Source organism: Ischnura elegans (assembly GCF_921293095.1).
Source record: "Ischnura elegans chromosome 13 unlocalized genomic scaffold, ioIscEleg1.1 SUPER_13_unloc_3, whole genome shotgun sequence".
Lineage (NCBI taxonomy): Eukaryota > Metazoa > Arthropoda > Insecta > Odonata > Coenagrionidae > Ischnura > Ischnura elegans.
Genome location: NW_025791659.1, coordinates 7,068,743 through 7,096,076, shown reverse-complemented (window position 1 = coordinate 7,096,076; position 27,334 = coordinate 7,068,743). Strand labels below are relative to the sequence as shown.

At 39.0% G+C, this 27,334-nt stretch overlaps 2 protein-coding genes across 3 annotated transcripts in view; both read left to right on the top strand.

Moving 5' to 3' along the window:
- The window catches only part of LOC124172999, a 248,523-nt gene that overhangs the window by 130,962 nt on the left and 90,227 nt on the right, over nucleotides 1-27,334 (top strand). The window lies entirely within an intron of this gene.
- LOC124172996 (hypermethylated in cancer 2 protein-like) overlaps nucleotides 1-27,334 on the top strand; it is a gene marked incomplete at its 3' end in the record, with an annotated part of 65,521 nt that overhangs the window by 25,746 nt on the left and 12,441 nt on the right. Inside the window, 5 exon segments of one of the 2 annotated variants that reach the window (XM_046552528.1) lie at nucleotides 3,894-4,181; nucleotides 12,976-13,161; nucleotides 20,041-20,145; nucleotides 21,196-21,282; nucleotides 26,462-26,629. In XM_046552528.1, the coding sequence (XP_046408484.1) occupies nucleotides 4,047-4,181; nucleotides 12,976-13,161; nucleotides 20,041-20,145; nucleotides 21,196-21,282; nucleotides 26,462-26,629 (681 nt within the window). 2 annotated transcript variants of the gene reach the window in all.

Genomic DNA, 27,334 nt, shown 5'->3' with positions numbered 1-27,334 from the left:
TACTTTTTCACCCTCCCGCAGTTCGGGATTGACCTTACACCATTGCGGAAGTGTCCGTTTCTAGTTCTACGTGTTCCTTCGTTTTTAGTGTTTTTTTGTTTACTTTACTGCTGTTTTTGGAACAATTTGGCAGGTTGAGATTTTTCTTTTCATTTCCTTCGTCTCTTTTTCATCATTCTTATCGTAAATATCATAATCATGTCTTACATATGGATTATTCTTTTAAATTTATTTTTTCACCTTCATTTTTAATTTATTCATATTTTATGTGCTATCACAAAAATTATGATGAGACTAACTTTTTTATTGAAGATATTTATCCCCGTTTCATACTCACTACATTATAAAAAAAATGATCTTAGTGCGGTGCTTCAGTTAATGATGCTATATTTGAATTTCTTTTGCTATGAACATTTTTTATTAATGCAAATTACGTTTATCCTGGGTGATTTTTTTTGGGTCTTTTTCCTACTTCTACTGCATATTTTCTCATTCGTTTCCGTATGTCAATTACCAATCCTCTATTCATTTCGATTTTATTTCATTTTCTGAGTTATTCATACGTTTTGGGTTAGTTGCAGATTTTCTTCCTTTTCATAAAAAAATAACATTAATGTCGTATGCAACACTGCATTACATTATCTACAGTATTGGTCTGTATTTTTCTACTCGTTTATTTGTTTCCTTAGCTTTGTAAACGAAATTGCGGAAAAGAATAGACTCAGAGGTATTTTAAGCATTACGGCATTGAACCATTATTTATTCCCTTGAAATAGTATTTTTATCTTATTTTTTAATATATTCATATCTTATGTGCAACCACAAAAATTATTATCAGACTTAGTGTTTGTTAATAACGTGTATTTCCGTCTCAAAACTTACTATTTTATTCCAAAATGTTTCCATGCGGTCCAAAAGGTCGTATTTTATACTTTATTAATAATTTTAAAACAATTATTGCAAATTACGTTTTTTTACATAATTTGGGTTTTTTTCCTAATTTTACGGCATATTTTCTCAGTCATTGCTCCGCATCAATTACTTGTCCTCTGATCATTATGGTGTTTTCACTTTGTAGGTCATTAATACATTCTAGTGTTAGGTACAGATACAGTCTTAATTTTCATAAAAACTAAGGTATTAATCACATATGCAACACTCCATTACACAAATTGTACTATTTTGCTGGATAATTTTTAAGGCTCAATGTTGGAGTCCCTCCCTACCAGCGGCACTCCCAGAGATTATTTCAACTCGCAAATGATATTTTCTTTGAAATAATCCTCTCATAGACGGAGAAAAATACAGAAAGCATTTTCCTCCGAAATCCTTCACCAAGGGCCTTCACTAAGGGCATAATGGATTGGAAGCTGTTAGACAGGGAGAACTGGAAACTTGGCTGGGCCTTCTTCTCCACATGGGCGCAATTAGGGTTAACACGATTTTTAACGATTGGTGGTCAGAATTAGTGTGAGTACCGATATTCGGGAGAAAATGTGCCGTGATAGGTTTTTAGGAATGATGCAGGCTCTTCATTTCTCCGCTAACCGTGAAGGCATCCGTAGGACAGTGACTACGATTTGCCCAGAATGTGAAGGTCAACCAGGGCTCTAAGGCCTTGCTTTCAAATATATCATAAACATTTGTGAGAATTTTTATTGAAATGTTTCAATTTTGCAATAACTCTGAGGTAACATAGATTTAAAAAAATGTTTATCCCATAAACTTATATTTTTCTTGCCGTTCATTGTGTGTTCTACTTCTGTGACTTGAAAAAATTAAATCTACGGCCGTTGAAACAAAAAAATACACGTAAAGACTAATTCCAAGATATTTCCGCCATTAACCTAAGGAATCAATGGTAGAAGAAGTATTATAAACGGAAATATGAAAAGTTCACTCCTTCAAACAAGAAAATTGCATGTGTGTAATGCGGGTTGCGTGAATTGTCAATTACTGGTGACGGGTGGCATAAATGTATGTCATTAGGGTTTTTTACAAATTGCTTGAAATAGAAACAAAAAAAATTGCAAATTCTGTTGTATTACTTCCAAGACCACCGTTATGAAGGAAAATCACCCGTCCGTCACTGGAGGTTTCGGTGAAAATATCATCCGCATTGAAGGTGTTAAAATCCAACAGTAACTGTTAAAATTCAACAGTAACTGATAAAACCCAACAGTAACTGTTAAAATCCAACAGTTTTTTCGCTAAGGGCTGCCAAGGAAAATGCTTTCTAAAGTACGGGGACCCTAGGAATATTTTGCTTCCCTGCTGTGCTGACTTCTCTGAATGGAGTAAAAGCACATGGCTACATTTACCCATTACACAGTCTAAACCAGTGGTTCCCAAAGTGAGTGCTACCGCCCCCTGGGGGGCGTTGCTGTAGTCTATGTGGGCGAAAAGTGCCAAGGGGGCGGCAGGGGGTCGCCGGAGGGTCCTGACAGTGTGACAAATGCGAAGGTTCCTTTTGTAATCTTCCTTTTGTCTTCGTTTTCAAGCTTCGCTTCTAAAGTTTACTTTGTTTCCCGTGTATGGAAGTAATTTAAACCATGTGTTTTCTTATATTCTAAAGTGAGAACGGTTGAAACATATTTCAAAGCCTTTCTTGCACAAGGGAAACGTTTGAAGGGGTTTGGTTTCATTTGGTCTATGGTTGGTACAACTTCACGACACAGAGAACCTAATTATTTATTAGTCTTTTTTAAATTTAATTATTACAATGTTCTACATTAGGGGGGCGTTGAGTAAAGGTTTATGGATCCAAGGGGGCGGTGGCTCGAAAAAGTTTGGGAAACACTGGTCTAAACAAAGCCTTTGTATAGATTGCAGGTGAGTTTTCCATGCTCTGTTTGCCCAGTGAATAAACGAAGCATCTATTAGAGCAAGCTTGCAAGCCGCTTTGGCAGTGTCCAAGGTGGTATTTCGAGGTGAAAACCATTGGAACACGCGAGAAAACTGCCCCATATATTATGAGGGAAAACAATTTATTGCAGGTGTAGAAAAACTTAAAGGAAATTACTCATAATAAAGGAAAGATACACTGTTTAGATAATGACTAAGGCTGTCGTCACCACAGAGACCTTGATCAGAAAATATGTCGCAATTCCAGGGGTCAAATGTCCAAATGGAATAGGTTTTGACTACTCACTAGAACACAGGCACTACATTACTGCAGTAAAATCAAACTCAAAATGCCTGATGTAGTGTTCAAAATAATGCGTCCTACCACTGAAAGGCAGCACCGCCAGGACGGAGGACCATTATTGGTGCCGTAGGGTAACATGGCAACGGGACCAAGAATTTGGCGCCTTTAGCTGGAGAGTAGCATCCTCGATTCCAGAGAGAGAGAGAGACCAGATTGCCCACGCTTGAAGGTTTCCTAAACCGGTCGCGATTGTTTTTTTTTTGCTCAGTTTACTGCATGACAGGTTCAATATTTTATCCTTCAATAAAAAGATTCATTAATATATGGGCCGCTGTTATTTTGCTCCTTGAGCCCCTGATAACCTGAAATACCATAAAGCTGACAATATGCATTTCCTGAGGGTGTCACTGAAAATACCTTCTGAACACAGAGCGTGGTATCGCTAAGACTTTTAACGTCACACTTCCTGGGTAGCCCAAACAGTCTTGAAACTGCTAAGTAGACAGTAAATCATACTAAAAAAGATGGTAAGTTAAAACCGTGGATTCCTGGAAATCTCCTACGACATATTGAGGTAAAAAATTACCTTTTTAAAAAAAAAACAAAATATCCAAGCAATTTTGGCCTTAAAAGCGAACATCAAGCCTGATCAAGGAGTCAAATTCGTATCAAGCGCCGTGCGCGCGACTGTATCGAGCGATCGACGTGTGGTTCGACCCGTTATAGTCGATTGTTTGGTCGATTTCTTTTATACCGCGCGCCAGGGTATGGGGGAAAATAATGTGGGAATGTGCTAAATCTTGTGACTAAACAGTATCTTTTGTGCGTTTCATTTGCTACAGTTGTCAATCATTCCTGGTTTTTACATGTTTTGATGTTAGTTTAAATATTGACCATTATGGGAGATAGCTTAATGCATGAACTGTGCAGGCTCTGCCTCTATAAGTGTGATAATCTCGTTGATATATTTGCTGTCAACGGAAGACACGGTTATGTGGCTGCCGAAGTAATACAGGATTTAATTCAAATTGAGGTTAGTAATCTCCTAATTTGCTTGCATGGTGGAGTTTTCCTCGATTATATTTATAGCGTTATCGTTTCTGTGTAAACAAAAAAAGCACGCCCACCATTGATTGAAATTTCTCTCGTGAATAACGGAGAGAGTATTATGTCTTATCGTCCCGCTTTTCGAAATTTGATGAGAATGATAGCCAATCCATTCTATTTCCTTGTATACTGATTGAATGCAACAGTGTGGAGTCGTAAGACGCTGTAGCATCATTTGTATGTTTCCTCTAGCTTGTTTTGTGCCTGCATTGTGATTCTTTTGGCGTGTGAGGCTCGCCCGATTATTTCTCATTCTGCTCTGCCATGGAAAACCATAGATTATCGTAATAAGGAACATTTACATGCAGAGGAAAGTTTTTCTAAGCAATCGAGAACTAATAACCCGGAAGTAATAGTACCGAAAAGTGAAAACTCGGCCTAGTACCATCAAGCCGTGTTTACATACTGTATTTACCCGTGCCATTATGTGGTTGGAAGAACAGCCGGGCAATTTGCTGGACATTAGCGCAATTTTGAGTGTTTACATTCGGCAATATTGATGGCCTCGCCATTGATTGTGTTTTCGCCTCTTCCTGCGCGGTAAATGCATAATGTAAACAATGTCAGATTGGTGCCGCCAAAATCAACTAATACTGAATGCCAACAAGTCTGGTCTAATACACTTCACCACTAAGAACAAAGCCCCTGCTCCGATTTCCGTGGACATTGATGGTAACTGTATCCCGCAAAACCTCTGTTCACAATTTCTTGGACTAACATTGACCAGGGGCGCCGACTTGTAAAAAATATTGGGGGGGCCCATATTGGAGGTCTTGCTCCGGGAAGAGGTTAAATTCAAAGTGTGTCGCAGCACCGAAACACTATCATGATTCACACCACTTGTTTTCAGCTAACCTGCCTTCTACCGTATTAATTATTCGTTTTAACTCATTACTGAATGTTTTTTAAAAGGTAACTATCGTCAAGCATGGGAAAAAAATTACTGATATATTTTTGTGATTTCACAAAGCATAATATAACTTAATTATTTTCTTGAATTATTGAGGGGGCTCGGCCCCCCCAAACGAATCTTTGAGGGGGCTCGGGCCCCCTCAGGCCCCATGGAGTCGGCGCCACTGACATTGACCCATACCATTTCTTGGGATGAACACATAAACAAACTTCGTAGTAAGCTAAGCTCATTATGCTTTCTTATAAGAAGCATAAGGAGGACAGTAAGTCCTGAAGTACTGCCAGCCATTTACTATGGTGAATTTTATACGCAAGTGATGTTTAGCATCCTGTTTTGGGGTTCCTCTCCCCATGCAGACATTATCTTCAAGATACAAAAATGTGCAATAAGACTAATGTGCAACGTTCCAGTGCATACACCATGTCTCCCACTGTTTAAGAGACTTCGGTTACTGCCAATTCCTAGTGTTTATATGTATGCTGTTTGTGTGTCTGTCCAAAAAAATCTAGTAGACTATGTGACAAATGATAGGATTCATAACTATAATACCAGAAAGCATAAGGATTTTCACCCAAATTTTGTTAGAACTACTATTGCAAAGCATGGACCAATATAGCATATTATTATTATTATTATTATTATTAAACGTCTGGTGTCCTAATACCCTCTGCCACACACCTTTTTGGCGGCTTGCAGGGTATTATCTAGATGTAGATGTAGAATACCTGGATGACCAACTTTTTTGTTTTCTCTATTGTCTGAATGAAATATAAACTAATAATAGTAATAATAATGCTTAGTTTTTCTAGAGATCAGGATGTTAAAAAAGTAATGCCGAAAAAGTTGTTAACCATCGTTTCAGTTCATTAAAAACCTTCATCAGGGCTACGAATGAAAACACGAAAACAATATAAAATACAATGATATACAATGTGTCGAAATTTTTGTGTATTCTCTTCTTATTAAAAAAAAATTATATTATCATAAAAAACTTGGATGAGGACCAATTTGGATTCAGAAAAAAACGAAGGCACAAGAGAAGCAATATTGGCCCTAAGACTGCTCATAGAGAAGAGAATGGAAAAGAACAAGCCAACGTTCATTGCGTTTGTGGACTTAGAGAAAGCATTTGACAACGTGGATTGGAGCACAATGCTTGGAATCCTAAAGGAAATTGGGGTTCTTTATAATGACATAAGAATCATCCACAGTTTATACAAAAACCAAGTAGCGGTGATAAAATCAGGGCCCAGCCGTGAAGAAGCAAGAATTAAGAAAGGAGTGCGACAAGGCTGTACATTGTCACCCGTAATTTTCAATGTTTACATTGAGAAAGCCATTAATGAAATCAAAGAAAAGGCATTGGGAGTGAATATTCATGGAGAAAAAATTAGCATGCTAAGATTTGCCGATGACATAGCCGTTATAGCAGAAACAGAGACGGATTTGAAAAATATTCTGGTTAATATGGGTAGGGTATTGAGTAGATATCAACTGAAAATAAGCACAAAGAAAACCAAGATCTTAGTATGCAGCAGAAGAGAAGAAGTCAAGACTAACATTAAAATAGGGAAGCAAAAACTGATAGAGGTGGATGAATTCTGTTATTTGGGAAGCAAGATAACTAGTGATGGGAGAAGTAAGAAAGAAATTATCAGCAGAATAGCCCAGGCGAAGAGAGCATTCCACCAAAAGAAAGACCTGCTTACAGCAGGAAACTTAAGTATGGAAGTAAAGAAACAATTTATAAGAACCTACATCTGGAGTATGCTCCTATATGGAAGTGAGGCATGGACAATGACCGCAGCGGAGAAAGCAAGGATAGAGGCCTTCGAAATGTGGTGCTACAGAAGAATGATGAAAATCAAATGGATCGACCGAGTTAGTAACGAGGAAGTCCTAAGAAGGGTAGGAGAGAAGAGAAGCCTCATGAAAACCTTAATAAGAAGACGGAACAACCTCATAGGCCACATCCTGAGACATGATGGCCTGATGAAGACAATCGTCGAAGGACAAGTGGAAGGCAAGAATGGAAAAGGAAGACCTCGAACAAAATATATGGAACAAGTGAAGAGAGATGTGAAAGAGAAGAATTACGTAAGTAGGTGTGAAAAGATTAGCTGATAGGAGAACTGAGTGGAGAGCTGCGTCAAACCAATCCTAGGATTGTTGACCAATAATGATGATTATAAAAAACTCATTTGTAACCTTAATTTAAGTAACGATATTGTATATCATTGTATTTTATTGTTTTCTCATGTTTTAAATGAACTGAAACGTTGGCTAAGAACTTTTATCAAAGAAAACGAAAGGCATTGATTGCGATTCGTTACACACCATTTGTGTATTCATAATATACAAATTATTTGGTTTTAGAAATACAGGTTTAGACGAATGGCTATGGTCAATTTTATCCTCATTTGAAAAAGGCCACATTGGCACCAATGCGATTCCACTCCACGTGGCGTCACAGGGACCTAGTTTCTATACGAGTAGATAGGAGTTTTACATCGTCTGAGGTTACCAATGCATGCATGAGGCATAGAGCTCAGGGAAACATGTCTTAATAATCACCTATTAAAACTGGCTAAGGTCGGAAAGTTTTCCTAGTTTGATAAGGTGTTAAAAATCCTTAATCAAGGCCAGTGCTACCTGATAGCAGGGTACTCTGCTACCTGCTAGCATCCTGTGTCATATCAGTACTCAAAGCCTCGCCCCAAGGTCACCTCACTTGCGGCAGCAGGAACCAGAACGACGTCTCACGGGAGTTTTCCTATCATTCATACTTTGCCATTGCGTTTTCGCACGCTTGAAAAAAATTCACTTTTCATTTAATCGCAAAAAATAGATATCGTCATTTAAAAATCTAAAAGCGTGAAATATGTACTCCAGGAGTAATAATCTTTCGATTTAGGCAATAAAAAATTAATAGGAAACCACCCTATTGCGAAACCAACAATCTTAGCAATGCATGGAGACAGCTGTATAAGAAACATAAGGGGAGAACATGGAGAATTTCAAGAGACCAACAACCAATCGGACGACAGTTGAACCTTATTGTTGTCCTCCCTAAACGTTCATATCGGTTCAATGTGAAATAGGACTTTCAAAGAGTAACAAGGCCTTGAAGATAGGAGACAAGTCGTCTCTCAAATCGTCGGCTCATACGACTGAGTTAATAATAATATCCAGATATACCACACCGTTAAAGGCAGTAGTTTTTGTTATGTCATGGCAACAGAAGGAAAGATTCAACGTTCATTTCCTCCTGCTTCATCTATTTTTCTTCATTTTTCCAAGTACTGGGTGACAAAGTCTTGTAAATGCTTGTATTTGTAGATTCCCATGTTTACATTAGCTCTCTCTCTCAGTAGGTTTTTGCAGGTTTTTCATGCCCCTCTTCTTGTGTGGGCGTTTTCCTTTGCAGTGGGTTTTTTCCAATAAGGACGAAAGTTAGTGTCGTTAAGTTTTTCCCACTTTTGTTCACGTCTTTTTACGCTTAGTAAATGGTAACTCTATTTACTTATAATTTTGTTTGTTGTTTCTTAAAAGCGTTCTTCTGTGTATCATTTGCCCTAATTGACTGCATTTAATTTCAAGATCAACTTGACGATGTATTCAACTGCAAAAATTTAATGTATGACGAGGGATTAAATGGAAGATGGTCCCAATCTAGCCCAATAAAGTCGATTTATTATATGGTGTTTGGGCTGGTAACTTAATTCCTATATAACGCGCAAGCCACTCTGTGCCCCTACTGTTGACCTATTTGCAACGTTACTTAAATCCTCATTGTATTTGCCGTACTCTTACTTTTCACATCCTCTCATCTGTTTCACAGAACTATTACGTTTTTAGTTAACGTGCTGCCGAAGATTGTTACATGATCAATATTTCTGCCTAAAATCCTTTATCTACAAACCGTGAATTTGACGCAACCCGCGTGCCACCCAAACTGTCTGACTGGGGTGGCGCGCGCTCACTCTGGGTGCGATATCTCGGGAACCAAAGGGCAGAAATGAAAGAAATTTGAGGTGATGCTCTGAAATTGTCTAACGAGTCGTTGTAGAAAACAAAAAAGTGAAAGAATAATCCGAGAGTGACATCATCTTCACTTACGTCCGCAAAACACCCGAAAATACCAAAATTTCAAAACTTTAAGTGCGATGCGGCACGTTTTCCCGGCATCCGAAATAATTTTCATGGTTTATTTTCTCACCAAATGGAAAACTGGGGGGCGTCCCAAAAGAAATTGGAAAACTTTAAAAATAAGGACCACCCTAATGTATCACTGTTAGCTGTCATTTCTGTATTTTATGTTTTCAATTCGTGTGTTGTTTGCCCTCTGTAAATTGACGTTTTCCTTTAATTTTGTAACCAAAAGGAAATAAAATTTTAATAATAATAATCATTGTTATTATTACAGTGAAATGTCTCTGTAACGAAATCCTACGGACTGCCGAAGAACGTTCGTTAAACTGAATATTACGTTATATGGGATATTTCGTTATACGGATATTTCGTTATATGGGACAGAAGATAATTTCGTTACACTGAATATTTCGTTAAGGCCGCTATACACGGCGAATGATTTCATTCGCACGATCATTCAGCGTGTATGTTGGAACAATTCGCGAATGAACCTTCATGCGCATGGTCTTTCACTTTTCAGTGAAAAGTGGAACATGTTCTATTTTGCTCGTATGATCCTGATAATGATCACGTGATCATTCAGCATGATCATTCGCTGTGTATTGCGGCCTTTACACTGGAGTTCTTTATTACGACATTTCAGTGTAATACAGTAGATTCCGGTTAATTGAGACATATCGGGACTTGTGCACTTTGCCCCAATTAAGCGGCTGCCCCAATTAGGCGAACTCTCTTGTACATGGGCATAAACAAACGTTGAAATGATAGAAAGAAGACTAAAGAACGTTTTTAATGCAACATCAGTTTATTAAACTATTAGTTTGATTAATAAATCAGTGAGTTAAGTTAGTTTATTATGATTTTTAAGAATTATAACAATTTAGCAAAGATATTTTTCACAGCCTCGGGTGACGCCGAATGAATGTTATTTACTAAGTTCTATTAAAGAAAAGTCTATCCTCTTGCGGATAGTATAAAAATAATAGATTTCAAAATAGGGCAAGAATAGGAACATTTGTGAAAAATAAAGAGTAAATCAAAGGAGGAAAATATAAAAAAATAGTATTTTGAAGACAAAAAATTTTAATTTAGTCGCGAGTATGGAGTCTATGTCGCCGACTCATGGCCCAATAAAGCGGCATGCTGTCCCAATTAAGCGGAGAATACTCTGGGATATTCCTCTATTGGGTTCTATTCTTCAAGATCTGCCCCAATTAAGCGGCTGCCCCAAGTAACCGGTGGACCCATTAAATGGAATCTACTGTTATAATATAATAATTTTAATATAATTATAATTGTTACAGGATAAAATTGTTACAGGATAAAAAATTGTTTACAATAATACATTTGATAGTTAAAATATTTTTTTTTCATAAAATAGTTCCATACCTATCAAATACAGGCATCCCCCGAGTTACGTAAGAGATGCGTTCCGGCAGACTATGCGTAAGTCGAAATTTACGTAAGTCGAACCTTTGCGTTGGCTTTTCAGAGATTGCTGTATAACAAGTTGTATCGTACAGGAATGAGCGCAACCACATACGCCACCACATCCATCGCTAGAACTGCAAATTTTCACGTTGTTTGCTGACTTGGGATTTATAAGCGATTTTTCTACAGAAATTAATGAAATTTCCTTCGAGGAATGACAAAAATGGGTCGCTTTGTAATTTTTAGGACGTAAAAAACTCTATAACTATTCGATATTTTTTCTACCATAGGTTGTACGAGCGAATATCTACTTCTTCGCGCTCGCATTCGAAAATTAACGTAATCATTTGAAATACGGTTATCGCTTACGTAAGTACGGATTTACGTAAGTCGAGACATACGTAACTCGGGGGATGCCTGTATTAACCATTCGTTAACAGCCATTCAAATAAGTAGTCATATTGCTTAGCATATTACAAAATTTAAAAAAAAGTTACAATATATAAAATATTATCTAAAAAAAGATATTGTCATTATATAATTCAATTCAATTAAGTATATATTCCAATAAAACATTCAAGTTCTTTAAATATTTACATTTGAATGAAAGCTACATTATTTTTGCATTTTAATGGTCCCGCTAAGCATTAAGCTTATCAGCAGGTTCCATTATTATCTTTACTTTTACAAAACATGTATTAAGTGTTAACACACAGACAATATACATATACCCCAACATACATATGAGCATTAACGTATTCATAAATTCCCTAGCCACAAAGTAGTATTACATTATGACACTCAAAAACATATCTAAGAAATAATAAGACAACCGTTTTACGATCTCTCCAGTAGGTGCTTTTTTAGTTTACTTTTTAATTCCCTAATAGTTTTTATTCTCTTCAAGTTATCTGGTAACTCGTTTATTGCCATTGGGATTTTAATATTCATTACACCTTTACCATAGTTGTTATTATATTTCAGTACATAGTAATGAGTAAGATTTCTCATTTCCATGGAGTGTTTGTAATCTTTGTGAATCGTTAATGTATTGTTGAAATAATTATTAATTACTAACACATAAATGTACAGGTCAGTAACCTTTAGTATACCGAGTTCTTCATACAAAGATTTATTATGATCAGGAGAACCCTTGAGGGAAATACCTGCATTTTTATGGTTTGTTGTTGATTCAATCCCTGCGTGAATTAATTTGAGTATTTTTTTTTGAGTTTTTAACAGAGTGTCCTGATAGTATTGTGCAGTACTTCCCCAAATGGTAATTCCGTAGCGTAGTATTGATTCAACCAGTGCATGATATATCATTATCTTTGTTTTCTTTGGAACTAGGGTATTAATTTGATACATCTGATAATTAATTTTCCTTAGTTTACTGTTCATTTTAACTATGTGTCTATCAAATTTCAAATACTGATCAATGGTTATACCTAAGTATTTGTAATGTGTAACCTGTTCCAGAGGAGTGCAGTTACAAGTGCTAGAAAGGCCCTTTTTATGTAGACATTTGTGGTCATGCATATAGAGTATAATGGGAGTAATCTTAAATCCTACGTTAGTAATTTGCATAACTTTTGTTTTGTTAGGATTTATTGTTAGGTCGTGATCGTGAGACCATGCAGCTATGTTTTGCAGATCTTCTTGCATGTAATTTACTGCTTGAGTGTAATCTTTATGGTTTGTAATTATAACCGCATCATCTGCATAAAGTAGAATTTTACCGTACTTAATTGCTTTAAATATTCCATTCACATAAATGTTAAACAATATAGGTCCCAGTACTGATCCCTGAGGTACTCCATACTGAGTAATCATGAAATTACTCTGAACATTATTAATCCTGACTGCTACTTTTCTATTTGACAGATAACTCTTAAACCAATCTAAGACATTTCCTCTTATTCCAAATTGTTGGAGATCCTGTAATAGTATCTCATGGTTTACAGTATCAAATGCTTTTTTGTAGTCTATGAAAGAAACAATTACATGCTTGTTCTTGTTTAGACAAGAGTTCACAATGTCAGCAAAAGTTTCAAGAGCTTCTCTTGTACCCTTACATTTCTGAAAACCATATTGATTTTTATTTATAAGTCTGTATTTAGATACATAGTTAAATGAGCAGCTACATATTTTTCAAGGACTTTGCTAATTAAATGGAATCTACTGTATTACTAATATTATTAATATTGGCTGCTTTTCATTGCAGGTAGGCCTGTGTGATGGTTTTCCCGGATTTGTCTGCTCCGTCTGTCTGGACAAGCTGACAGACTTCAAGGTCTTTAAAGACCAATGCCTCGAGTCTCGCTCCACATTCCAGCAAGAGTTCCACTTGGAGATTGAGAGGGCGGCAAGGAGACGGTTGCAGAATGTGCAGGCCAACCAAGATCCTTTGGTGAGTTGGTGGGTTATGGAGGGGGATTCTGGGGGATTTCATCTCAAATCAGGCAGGGGGGTGTCAGGTGATCATCACCGATTTCTCTGAAATTTATATACAGGTGGTCCTCGACTTTCGTACACTCGACTTTCGTACAATTCGCACTTTTGTACATCCAGAATTGACACCGTTTACTTGACTTCCGTACGCTAAATTCAGACTTTCGGACGATGGTCTGTAACTTTTTAAATTCCCGCGATGTTAACTGCACATCCCAACATTCAATTGTTTCAAATGGCAGTATATGCGAACAATAAGAACGTATACAATGAAGGGAACTGTTGGTAGTTGACGCTAATCTAGGTGATTTATTTGGGAGAGAGACTGCCTGCAACAGGCTTCTTCATCAAGAGAAGAAGAAAGCCTTCATTGGAGAGATTTTTCAAAAAAGTTGACTAGACATCATCAAATAGCTTTCAACCAGTAAGATCTTCTTGAGTAATTGTGTTTTTTGGTTTGAGTGCTGTTTAATTCATGTACACCTTCAGCAACGATATTGCACGAAATATCACCCGAATTCCGTTTGTCTTTTTTTAATAACATGCGAAATATACGCGATCACGAATATGTCACCTGCCGAATGTCGAATTTTGGTGTAAAAATTAAAAGGTATCCTGAGTGCGGGTTCAACAATTACATTTTGTTATGCTTCTTGATATGTCTTTTTATTTATAGTGGACGTAATAAGAAGAATGTCAACTTAAATGCCAAGAGGAAGTTTCACTCGATAGCCAACGGAGTTCTTGTTTTTTTTTAAATTTTATTTACATTTTATGCGTATTTTCGAAAGAAATTAGATGATTTGATGAATTTTATTAATATATTATTAAAAGTTAGTGAATTGAAATAAAATTCGTGAAAAAAAGGTATTAGTACGTATATTCCGCTCTTTTGGAACGTAACCCCTAATTAGAATGGAAGTCAATGGTTCGACTTTCGTACATTCGACTTTCGTACAAGTTTTCGGGAACGCATTGTGTGCGAAAGTCGGGGACAGCCTGTTTGTGAAAGCAGTATCCTTATGATGAATAATGACGACTTTATCTCAGCTCAGAACTGAACCGTTATAAAGTTACCATCCTTTGAACACTGCAGAGTCAGGCCTCAGAGTAAAAAATGAAAAATCACATTAATGCTGATTACTAAAGAACCATGGCCTGTAAAGTGGTGGTTATTGTTTCATTTTGAATAAAATACATTTGTGCACATAACCACCACTCTACCACCACCACTAACCACTACTCTAACCACCATAAGGCACTCTTCACCATAAACTTCAGGCAGTTGCTGATGAATCCCCACGGGTGGTAACTTCCTTGCAAGGAGAAATCGGATTACTGCTCGAACCTCATACTTGGCGGGAACGGGGTTCTTCCATTGTTGACGGTTGATTGCGAATTCAATAATGAGCGACGTATTGAATCGTGGACGGGCGTCACTCGAGGGTAGGGAAACCACTGCTCACGACACAGTTGTGGGATTTAGCCTGGCACCATCCCTCAACATTGTAGCTCATTGGGAACCTTACTTTCGGTACAACCCTCGTATATGAATCCAGGGTTCCCACTCAACCGTGAAAACCTTAAAACTGAGTATAAGCCGTGAATTTCGTATACCGTGAAAAAACCTGAAAATAGCCGTGAAATTCGTTGTAAACCTTAAAAACCTCTCAAACTTGATTTTAGGTCTACGATTGACGGACGACATCAGAACCTTTAACCCTCATGATTCCCACCCAAACCGAAATGTAAAATTCACAGTTTTTTTCAGGTTTTCACTGTGTAGAAGTCGACAAATTCACGGTCTATATAGAAAAACCATTATCAATATCTGGACAATATCTGGACAAAAAGTTATTTTGGGTGGTCAAGATAAATAAGACACGCTGTATAATGTTTACCTTGGTCCGTTTGTTACAATGAATGACTCACTCATGTAACCAGATCTTAAGACAATAAATAGCAATTTGAAAAATATAATCCACCCGATGAGACAGCAGACTTAGAGTGATTTGAAATTCTGTTTTGTGTCTTTTCAATTTTAGCGGGGAGTTAATTGAATACCTTTAGCCCCATAGAGAGAAAGCAACATTTATATGATGTTAACTTTGGTCTATTAATAACAACCAACGACTCACTCATGTAACCAGGCCAGACAATTCATTGCAACATGAAAAATATATTCCACCCATTCGAAGACCTTCTCCTCACATGCGGCGAAAAGGTTAAAATGCGTTTCCTGGCCCCATGGAGCAGGTACTTCCAGGATGGGTGTGGTAAACCCTCTGAAGGGTCGCTAATCCACGATGAGCTCACCCACGTCTCATCGACCCTACCAGCCTTTTGGGGGCCTCCCTCCCCAAAAGTGACTGCTCTGACTGCAATTTGAAAATCAATCAATCAACCCGATCATCAAAAAATGATTGTTTTCATCGCACTCCTGCAGGGTTCCCACTCTAACTAAATTATAAAATTCACGTTTTTTTCCAGGTTTTCACGGTCTAAATGTCTTCAAATTCACGGTCTATATCGAAAAACCATTTTAGGCAGAAATATTTATCACGTAACGATCATCGGCCGCAGGTTAACAAAAAATGTAACAAACGCGACAGACGCCGCAAATGCAAACGCAGCAATTAAAGTTCTCTCGTGACGTCACCTGTCGTTTGCAAAATTCAGCGGTCACTTCTAATATTTATTCTGCAGCCGTGAGAATGTGTGATGAGTTGGAACCCGATACGTCGCCGTTCTCAGAGTAAAAATGAAAATACACAACCCTGGTAAATTTTCATTGGAAATTAATTATTGGTACGATGTGTTTCGATGCCGAGGCATCATTCTCAAGTCTCGAAAATGAGTCTTGAAAATGAGTCTTGAAAGTCTCGAAAATGAGTCTCGATAGTCTTGAAAATGAGTCTCAAATGATTCTTGAAGTTTTTGAAGAATCTGTGAGTCATGAAACTGAGTCACTTGAGAACGACGCCTCAGCGTCGAAACGCGTCATACCAATAAATAATTTCCAGTGAAAATTTACCAAGGTTGTGTATTTTCATTTCAACATGGATTTTGAATGCAAACGCAGCAATGAAAGTGCTACCGCTCTTGACGTCGCTGGCCAAATTTAGCTCCAGCTTAAGTTTGTAAGCGGGAAAATGGAGGGACCAGGGTGCCAGGGAAATTAAGAAGTGTCTGAATTTTCACAAGTGTTAATGAACACTTTGGTTACCAGTCACTCGCAGATACTATCCATGCATTTATCTGCACACGTATATTCATGACGACACACAGACCTTAAGGCTGTGATTGGACGACCTTTAACCAAAGCGATCATTAACCCTGGGGAGAAATCAGACACCTCTTCACTTCCCTGTCTTCCCTCCATTTTCTCTCTCACAACCTTTAGCCGGCCCTTAATTTTGCTAACGATAGGCGACGTCATAAGAGCTCTTTCACTGCTGCGTTTTGCATTCTCGGCGTTTGTCGCGTTTGCTATATTTATAGTCAACGTGCGGCCAGTGATTGTTATGTGATCAATATTTCTTCCTAAAATGGCTTATCAAACAGACCGTGAATTTGACACAATTTAGACCGTGAGAACCTGAAAAAACCGTCAATTTTATAATTTAGTTAGAGTGGGAACCCTGGAATCATTCAAAGTATTTTCCATTGCCAGCTATGACTTATCCCCATCATTGTGGCAGAGAGAGCATGAATATCTTTATGGTAATTATTGTTATTAAAGTATTCTACCGATTAAGGTAGGTTTCCATGGAGTGCTAAAGAAGAATTCTGTACGCCTCCCCTTCCATTTTCACCTCCCTCTTCAATGCACAATAAGACCTAATACCTTTCATTCTATCTAAAAATCCTATTCTTTTCCTTCCTCTCCCTCGTTTACCTAACATTCTTCCCTTTTAAACTGTTTTCAACATCCCCTCCCTGAAGACTACACACTCCATCCATAACTTCCGTCTCCTCCGTATCTCTTCTAGAAGCTGCCACTCCTCACCCACTGTGTCCAGCACTTCTTCGTTCCTCCTAACATTCTACCCTCTATAACACTGTTTTCGACATCCACTCCCCGGTAAGTACTTGCTGCATCCATACCTTCTGTCTTGCCTCTCCTCACCCATCATGTCCATCACTTCGTCATTCCTCCTCCTCTCCGTCCACTCCGCCTTCTCCATTCATTGCCGCACCCACGTGTCAAATGCCTCCAGTCTTTTCTCGTCCTCCTTCCCAAGTGTCCACGTTTCTGCACCGTAAAGCGCTACACTCCAAATCAGACTCTTCACTAACCTTTTCTTAAAATTCTTGTATAGTAAAGCTCTCAGAAGCTCCCTCCTGTTCATGAACACCTCCTTTGCTAATGCAGTTCTCTTCCAGACGTCATTACTACTGTATCCATTTTCCTCTAATGTACTGCCTAAATAGTTGAACTGCTCAACCTGCTCAAGTTACTCCACCCACCTTTATCTTAAGTCTCACATTCCTCGCTTGCAATGCTTTACAAAACCGCATAACCTTGGTCATCTTGTGATTAATCCTCATCCCATATTCCTCACAATGCTCGTGTAACGCAGCCACTAAAGCCTGAAGCCCCATCGCTGACTGGCAAATCAACGCCTGATCATCCGCGAATCTCACTGATTTTAACATCACTCCTCCCACTTTTACTCCAGCTTCTAACTCATCCCGTGCTTCCCTTACCATCTCAGGGTACACGTTAAAGAGCATTGGCGATAGAGGACAGCCTTGCCTCACTCCCCGGCAAATGCTTGACCAACCAGATTCACCGTCTGCTACCCTCACTTGTGCATTTTGGGCCGTGTACAGATTATTTTATGGCAATAGTGTTCGTAAACAGTGGCGGCTGGTGGTAATTTAGCCAGGGTGTGCATTAGAGCAGGTATACGATGAGTTAGAGTGATTAAAAACTTTACAACAAATAGATTTCAGACTCACAACGTAGTATAAAAAGCAGCAAATACAGCAAATAGCGGCTAGAACCACACGAAAAAAGCGTTTTTAACATGAATTTCAAATGAATGTTGCTAAATGGCACTGGATGCAATTGACGGACTAGGATCCTGGGTGCAGGTAGTGTAGGTGGCAGCTACACTACCTGAGAGTTTCTCTCCAAATATGAGCATGCGCTCTCGCATTGTGTTGAGTCTGCTCCCGACACCCATTTGAACATGGCATGCCCCCCCACTTACCTCATCCCACCCAAGCACCACAAGCGATCGCCTAGACCAGGGGTCTCCGATTTACTAGGCCACGAGGGCCACATTCCAAGTTCCAAATCGACCCGCGGGCCAGATAGCAAATTTGCCGATGACTGAAGTATTCGATACGCCAACGTCTACTGAAGTATCCGGTGGCATATTTTTTATTTACAAACAGTTGAAGGCGACATTGATGTGTAGTACAGTGCTACAATGCTCCTAGTGGCGTCTAACAGAGTTAAACGAGCGAGAATCGCGCACTACTTGAAACGAGTGCGCAGGCCGGAAGAAAGCCCTTCACAGGCCGTATTTTGGAGATTCCGTCCTAGACCGAATATGCGCCCTGCGCGATGCCATGGGATCGCGCACTTGTAGAGCGGTGAATTTGCCAAGGAGATAGCGATAGCTTTAGTGATCAGAGCTTCATATTTCATCCATATGTAGACAGGATTTTTATCTTTCTCTTTGTAAAGGAATAGTTTTCTATCATAATTCATTCATGTTTGGGTGTGCACTTGCTAACATGCGTCAGAAGTCAATTGCGGACGGTAGTAGGCCTGCTTACGGGACACTATCACGTAGTGAGGCACATGCACCTGCTGGGGGGTAACGGACTCAGATGGGTGCAGATGGTGTGAGATGGGAGAGGAACCAACTACCCATCTAATATTTGAGGGTTCCGCAATCATGAGGACTCGATATAGACACCTGGGCTCACCTTTTATAGAGCCCAAGGAAGTAAGAGATCTTCCCATTGCGGACCTTTTATCCTTCGCTAAGGACATTGGCCTCTTTGGGTGATCCATTATCGGTGGTTGGCACAATGGACCTACAGGTCTAAGTGCCCCGGGAGCAGACCCCCCCCCCCCCCCACGGCATCAACGAATCTATCTATCTCAGGGTTGATAAAAATCATGATTTAAAAAAAAAAATCATTTTTGTTGATTTTTTTTATTTGAATCGGATTTTATTGATTTAAATTGGATTATATTGATTTAAATGAGATTTTTATGATTCTCCATTCATCAAAAATTCAGTTATTTGCCAAACTAACTATTTGGGCAGCATATTGGAGGATGATCGTTTGCAGAAACAATAAGAGGCAACATACTCTAAACTTAATACAACATTTAGTCAATCAGGGGAGAAAACTATGGAAATGCCAATGGTATCAAATTAAAAATTACACCAGCATAATATAAAATTGCTATTGGAAGTATCAAATGTGCTATATCATGCGGTTCTAAAGCATATGAAGCTTAGAATAATTCTGTAATTGCAACTTTGTATGGTGCCTACGCTTACAAGTTAAATCAGAAAACAATTTTTTTTCAACAGATACATACTCTAGTATTCTAACCAAAGCCATTTTTTTAAATTCTAATGTTACATGCATTCCTACAGTATCATTTATATTTAAGAGCCACCATTGTGCTGATAACTGTCGATTCATTGTATTAATTAAGAAATAATCGCGATTTAAATCAAAGTGATTTAAATCAATCAACCCTGATCTATCTATCTATCTGCTAGCATGCGTATATGCACGCACCGACACTGTTTGTAATCTTGGGATGAAAAATAATCGTTTTATTTTGTCTTTTTCATAGGTATGCTCTAGCTCAATCAAGGAGGAGTCATCAGAGGTGGAGATAATAGAGATTCCTGTGGAGGATGAAGTGACCGTCAAGAAGGAGGAGGAAGAGGAGGATGAGGTGAGGAACATATACATCCAATAGCCCTCGTAGCCAGTCAACCAGTTACACCACCAAGCCATTTTGGTGGTGTAACCTAACACACCTGACCGGCAACCGGGATATCCGGGTTCGAATCTCGGCTAAGTCAAATATTTTTTCATGGCGAACTTCATCCTTTGGTGTATTTAAAGTATTTTTATTTCATGATGAAGCAGTTCCACAAAGTAATGCCGGAGACCGTGTCTTAAATGAATTATTAGTCCCTGGAATTATGCATGAATTATTCATGAATGCGTGATCCAGCCTGAAATATCAAAATCTTATATTTCAAATTCATTTCACATAAACTTTTGCCAGTTCAACACCCGGTTTCTGGCTTATAATGTGTTAGTCATAATTTTAAGTGAAGTACAGTGGAACCTCGTTAAAGCGAGTACGAGCTATAGCGACACCCCCGCTATTACGAGAGATAGTCGATGCACCGTCAATTGACCCTATAATAGGCGTGTTAAAAAATTCGTTTTTACGAGACCCTTTCGGTGTTGGCTCTCGCCATAGCGAGGTTTTCACCGCCGGAAGACTTTCATCAAGACTCCTTAACCTCTGTAATTGCTAGCGATCTGTTAGAAATGAAGTTAATGGAGTGCTCAGTCTCAAATTTATGTGGTAAACTGTCGTTCGATAAATATAATGATTGACGAAACAATGCTTTGCATGATTTTTATTCAGTGCGGCGCTTATAAATTGTTTGAATAGTTAGTCGTTATTTGAGTAACGAAATTTAGTGATGCAAAAAAACATCGCCTTTCGTCTGAATTTATGCTTACGTTTATCGGATAGATGTTTATCTGTCGCCGCACCACTCCTGTTCCTGTATATCTGTTCGCAACAGGTATATTGGCTATTATTTGCTCCACCTCCGGTAAAGCGACAATTCGCTATAGCGAGTGTTTATTAGTGCACCGTGGGGTGTCGTTATATCGAGGTTGCACTGTATATTCTTAGAAGTCTTACGGTTTTTTTTAGAGTTTTTCTTTGCATACTAAGAATTGTATCTCCTGTTTCTAGATACTGGTCGTTGCCAGTCCTCTGCACTCCGAGGCATCAGATCTCGATGTGGAGACCATCGACGATGACGACAACATCCTATGCCTCGTAAGTACTCTGATATTTCCACAATCGATAGTACAGTAACTCATGCAGCACTTTTTTCTGAAAAAGGGGTTGTTTATTAGGAAGATGACGATAAGTATTACCCGCTATGTCTTCCCTAAAAAAATTGCAATGTATCATTTTATAACCCTATGACACTTGACAAGATTTTATTTAATTCTAAGGACAAATATAATCGAATGGACAAAAGTGGAGTATATAAATGAAAATGTGACGATTGTGGAATTTGTTATGTTGGTCAGACTGGAAGAAAGTTCAAAGACAGAGTGAAGGAACATAGAAAAAGTTTTATATGCAATGACGGGAAATGTTGTTTCGCTAATCATTTATGCCTCTGTAACCATTTTAGCAATTTTGACGTACACATTTTACATTTTATTGACAAAGGGCTTAAACTAGATTTTATGCAGAAAAATTCGAAATTGCCAATAGCCCGGATGGACTTTGTAATGACGTTTTATTTTGTACTGACTCTCCTTTTGTTAAAATGCATCCCCATGACGTCAAAACCCTGACCTTCACTCCGATCCACTCGATGTATGTTTTCGTCCTTCACTCACTTGTTCACCAAAACCGTTTCCCCTCCCACTCCCCCACACCTAATTCCATATGCCCCCACCTCTTACCTTGGCCTGGGTATATATACCGAGAGAGTACTGGGTTTTTTCACCTTGAAAATGACACTTTCGTGTTGAAACCATGGTCGGTTGCTGAGTTGTGACATTAAAAGTGTGGAAATTACCATTGTGTTCTTCTTTTTATCATGGGTTGTTTATTATTCAGCATTTGAATATACCACATTATTTCTCAATCTTTTACCTATGCAGTGCTATTTTTAAAAGTAATCTCCATTCAATGCTATGGCTTGATGCTGCCTTGAAGGATATGCCTGCGTAGTGGCCCGCCTGTAGTGGCGATGATGATAACGGTGTTGCCCAATGACTTACTGTGCTTTTATTCACTGCTAAATCACTGTAGACGTGCTGAAAATGGGCCCCTCACTTGGGAATAGATATGAAATGAACAATAGATTATTGATGATTGAATCAAATTGCTTCGTCCAGCGTATGATAGAAGTTATTGAATCTAAATTTTGGCGCTAACATTTTCTTTTAACACATTAAATGCGGAGCACATCAATTGATGTGGTCTGCACTGAATGATTGTGGGCACGGAATTGTGCAGGTTAGAGCTGCAAAATTTCTAAAATTACGTGGATTTACGCGGATGCATGAACAAAATTAGAACAGGGGCTGTTTTGCCGTCTCGCATCCACGCATTCTCGCTTGCGTTCTAGCAATAGGGTAGTTTCCTTCATCAAAGAAAACGAAAGGCATTGATTGCGATTCGTTACCCACCATTACTGTATTCATAATACACAAATTATTTGGTTTTTGAAATACCGGTTTAGACGAATGGCAAGGGTCAATTTTATCCTCATTTGAAAAAGGCCAGATTGGCGCCCATGCGATTCCACTCCGCATGACGTCACAGGGACCTAGTTTCTACACGAGAGGATAGGAGTTTTATATAGTCTGAGATTACCAATGCATGCATGAGGCACAGAGCTCAGGGAAACATGTCTTAATAATCACCTATTAAAACTGGCTAAGTTCGGAAAGTTTTCTTCATTTGATAAGGTATTAATAAACCTTTTTTAAGCCAAGCGCTACCATCCAGCAAGGTGCTCAGCTATCCGCTAGCATCCTGCGACGTATCAGCGCTAAGCCTCGCCTCAAGGTCACCTCACCGGGCGGGAGGGGGAACCAGAAATACGACGTACGGAGATATTTCCCGGCATTCATACCTAAGCGTCGCGTTTTCGTGCGCTTGAAAATTTTCACTTTTCATTTAATTGCGAAAAATAGATGTTGTCATTTAAAAATCTAAAAGCGTGAAGTACGTACTCCAGGAGTAATAATCTTTCGATTAAAGCAATAAAAAAATAACAGGAAACCACCCTATTCACCGCTTTACACGACGCAATTTTGATTGCACCTTCGCACGTACGTCAGATTGCGCAATTCCGTGTACCGTGTAAAACTGCCTTAATAAACAGATAATACAAAACATAATAGTTAATGCTTGCTCAGCGGTACATTGCCCTCGAGAAATGTCTGTCGTAAAACCGAGCGTACAAAGTGGAAGGAACTATTTGACCTCGCTAAATCTGATTTATTTTACATGTAATACGTAGGCCACTATCACTCGCAAAAACGTGATTCTCGTAAAAGCCATACTCGTAAAACCGGGCTTCCACTGTACTACCACAAAAGATATATGGAGCGCAAAGGTGATACATTATCATTCAGTTTGAATTAGGCGTATAAGTATTTGTTCACAGAGTAGAACATTTTCTCCCAAATGAAAATTTGAACATTATGTTTAAATTAATACAAAGATTTACTGTTTTTAACTCGAGTGGGTGGTCTGTTAAAAAGTTTGATGCCCATTGCTTGCCAGAGCCGGATGCAGTAGTCCAAACACTACCTTGATGCAGGTACGCTGAGCTTCGAGTCCCACAGCAATGGGGAATTTGGGCTATTTGGGTTATTGTATTGGGATTTGGATATTAGGGTGGTTTCCTATTATTTTTAATTGCCTAAATCGAAAGATTATTACTCCTGGAGTATGTATTTCACGCTTTTAGATTTTTAAATGACAATATATTTTTTTTGCGATTAAATGAAAAGTGAAAATTTTCAAGCACGCGAAAATTCGACAGCTAAGTATGAATGCCGGGAAAACCCCGTGTGACGTCAGTCTGGTTCCCGCTTCCACCGTGTGAGGTGACCTTGGGGCGAGGCTTTGAGCGCTGATACGATGCAGGCTGCTAGCAGGTAGCTGAGTACCCTGCTAACAGGTAGCGCTAGGCTTAAATAAGGATTATTAATACCTTATCAAACGAAGAAAACTTTTCGATCTTAGCTAGTTTTAGTAGGTGATTATTAAGACATGTTTCCCTGAGCTCTGTGCCTCATGCATGCATTGGTAATTTCAGACGATGTACAACTCTCATCTACTCATATAGAAACCAGGTCCTTGTGACGTCACATGGAGTGGCATCACATGGGTGCCAATATGGGCTTTTTCAAATGCAGTTAAAATTGACCATTGTCATTCGTCTAAACAGGGATTTCTAAAACGAAATAATTTGTATATTATGAATACACCAATGGTGGGTAACGAATCGCAATCAATGCCTTTCATTTTCTTTGATGAAGGAAACTACCCTATTGCATATGAGTGGAATAAAGTTATGTATATCATTACTAGAGATGCGTTATAGATGCGATGACTGGACTTTTATGATATTTTTACGCAAATTTGCCTTTTCTATGGCAAAATTCGTACATTTTGTGCCGAGCGCAGTTTAAATGCTCCGCCGACACTCACGGCTTTAAAGCATGTGAGCGACTGGCCAGCTGCTAGTTGGCTGGGACTCTACGTGGCCGCGAACTACAAGTGGGCGAGTGGCTACACCTCCGCCACTGTACGTCTTATTCCTTTATTTATTATTGTTCTACAGCATAATTATTTAAAATATTCTGTATTTTGTCATATAACTGTGTTTCACTACATTTACCGTATTCCTCCGATTAAAGTCCCCCTCCGAATATAGTCCCCCTCTGAACAGGGGCGCAGCTAGAAATTAAGGCTAGAGGGGGGGGGTGTTTAGGCACAACTAATACTTATGGGTGTGGGGGTATTGCATACCCACCAGGGTAAGCAGGAGTTGCCATGGCCCTCCTCCAGAAAAATTTTAAGAATAATGGCTCAAAATGGCGAGTTTTACGGCTTGCTGAGAGATATTTGATTAATTCAAACACTATTCTATAAGTAATACTGAACCAAATAAGTAAAATGGATTAAACTTAAACATTTCTCTGAGCTCTGGGGGGGTTTATCCCCAAAAACCCCTCCTCCCCTGTATTTATCCAAATTCAGTCCCCCTCCGAACAGGGGCGCAACTAGGAATTAAGGCTAGGGGGGGTTTTAGGGTAACTAATAAGTATGGGCGTGGGGATATTGCATACCTATCAGGGTAAGCAGGAGTTGTGGGGGGCCCTCCTCCAGAATAATTTTAAGAATAATGGCGAGTTTTACGGCTTTCTGAGGGATATTTGATTAATCCTAACACAAATCTGTAAGTAATACAGTGGAACCTCGTTAAAGCGAGTACGGGCTATAGCGACACCCCCGCTATTACGAGAGATAGCCGATGCACCGTCAATTTACCCTATAAAAAGCGTGTTAAAGAATTCGTTTTTACGAGACCCTTTCGGTGTTGGCTCTCGCCATAGCGAGGGTTTCACCGCCGGAAGACTTTCATGAAGACTCCTTAACCTCTGTAATTGCTAGCGATCTGCTAGAAATGAAGTTAATGGAGTGCTCAGTCTCAAATTTATGTGGTAAACTGTCGTTCGATAAATATAATGATTGACAAAACAATGCTTTGCATGATTTTTATTGAGTGCGGCGCTTATAAATTGTTTGAATAGTTAGTCGTTATTTGAGTAAGGAAATTTAGTGATGCAAAAAAACATCGCCTTTCGTCTGGATTTATGCTTACGTTTATCGGATAGATGTTTATCTGTCGCCGCACCACTCCTGTTCCTGTATATCTGTTCGCAACAGGTATATTGGCTATTATTTGCTCCACCTCCGGTTAAGCGACAATTCGCTATAGCGAGTGTTTATTAGTGCACCGTGGGGTGTCGTTATATCGAGGTTTCACTGTGCTGAACCAAATAAGTAAAATGGATTAAACTTAAGAATTTCTCTGGTTTTATCCCCAAAAAATCCCCCCTCGCTGTGCCACTGCCTCTGAATATATTCCCCCCCACCCCCGCCTTAATTTTGAGGCTTGAGTTTCGGGAAAAAATTAAAAAAATGGGTTTGAATATAGCCCCCTCCCTTAACTTTTGTCATGGGCATTTTTGGAAAAAAAGGGGGGACTATATGCAGACATGTACGGTAATCGTCATCTACCTCATTATGAAAATAAAAGTAAAAGACACTACAAAATGCGATAAACTGTTATTGAAAGTGCGATAAAACAAAAATGAAAGTGCGATTTTCACGTATTTCTAATCATTACATATTTGACGGTTTTTCTTTGGCTCGACTATGGTGTGTAATTGAGTTTCCTGTTTTCCAGGGTTCGAAGGAGGAGGTTGGTATTGTCGCTGTTTCACCTAAAAGCGAGGAGAAGGCGTCACCTCCCAAGGAGTTGGGATCGTTGAATGCCTCGCTCAAGCGAGATCGCCACGGACGCTTCTTAAAGAATAAGAAATGGGTACTACCGGAAAGCATGCTGGTTGCAGAGGTATGAGGATTGCTTCTTATCTTCCAGGGATGGCAAGTGAAACGAAACGAAAGTCAAAACCAGTTGTGAAGTTAATATTACTTAACAACTATATACTTAAATTTATACCACTCTCCTAGGCTTCAAAATGAAACGTGAATTATTACTTATTGCTTGCCCATCGTAATTGTGATAGTAAATACTTATGATTTGTAAAATAAAACTCAAATAAAATTTGTCATACTCACGCATTCATAGAGAGAAATAAAAATAATAGCATAAAATACAGGGGGGGAAATGAATGGAAATTGGCTTACCTTAAGATAAAAGAAAAAATTTCTCCCGATCCTCCCAGGAAAGGTTGCTTGAAACGGCGTCCACAAATGCGCTCCTAGATCCCTGCTGAGCAACTTAGGGGGGCAAAATGTCATAATAGAACTTAACCGAGCACTCACGGAGGGCCGGAACCCTCGGGGTACGCATGACGTGATATCACGTCATCAGCACCAGAGGATAGCGCACCATGACGTGATATCACGTCATGCCGCACTCAAGGTGTTAATTGATAGCCGTGATCTATCGAATCAGAAAATTTGAGCTCAATCGGCCGCCCGAAGGTCGTGTATTCCCCTTGTAAGATGCAATACCCCTCCAGGCAATCTCAGAGCACCTCAGGCACACGTCTGTCTCGTAGCGTTACTATTGCCGGAGTCCCCTACGGCTTTG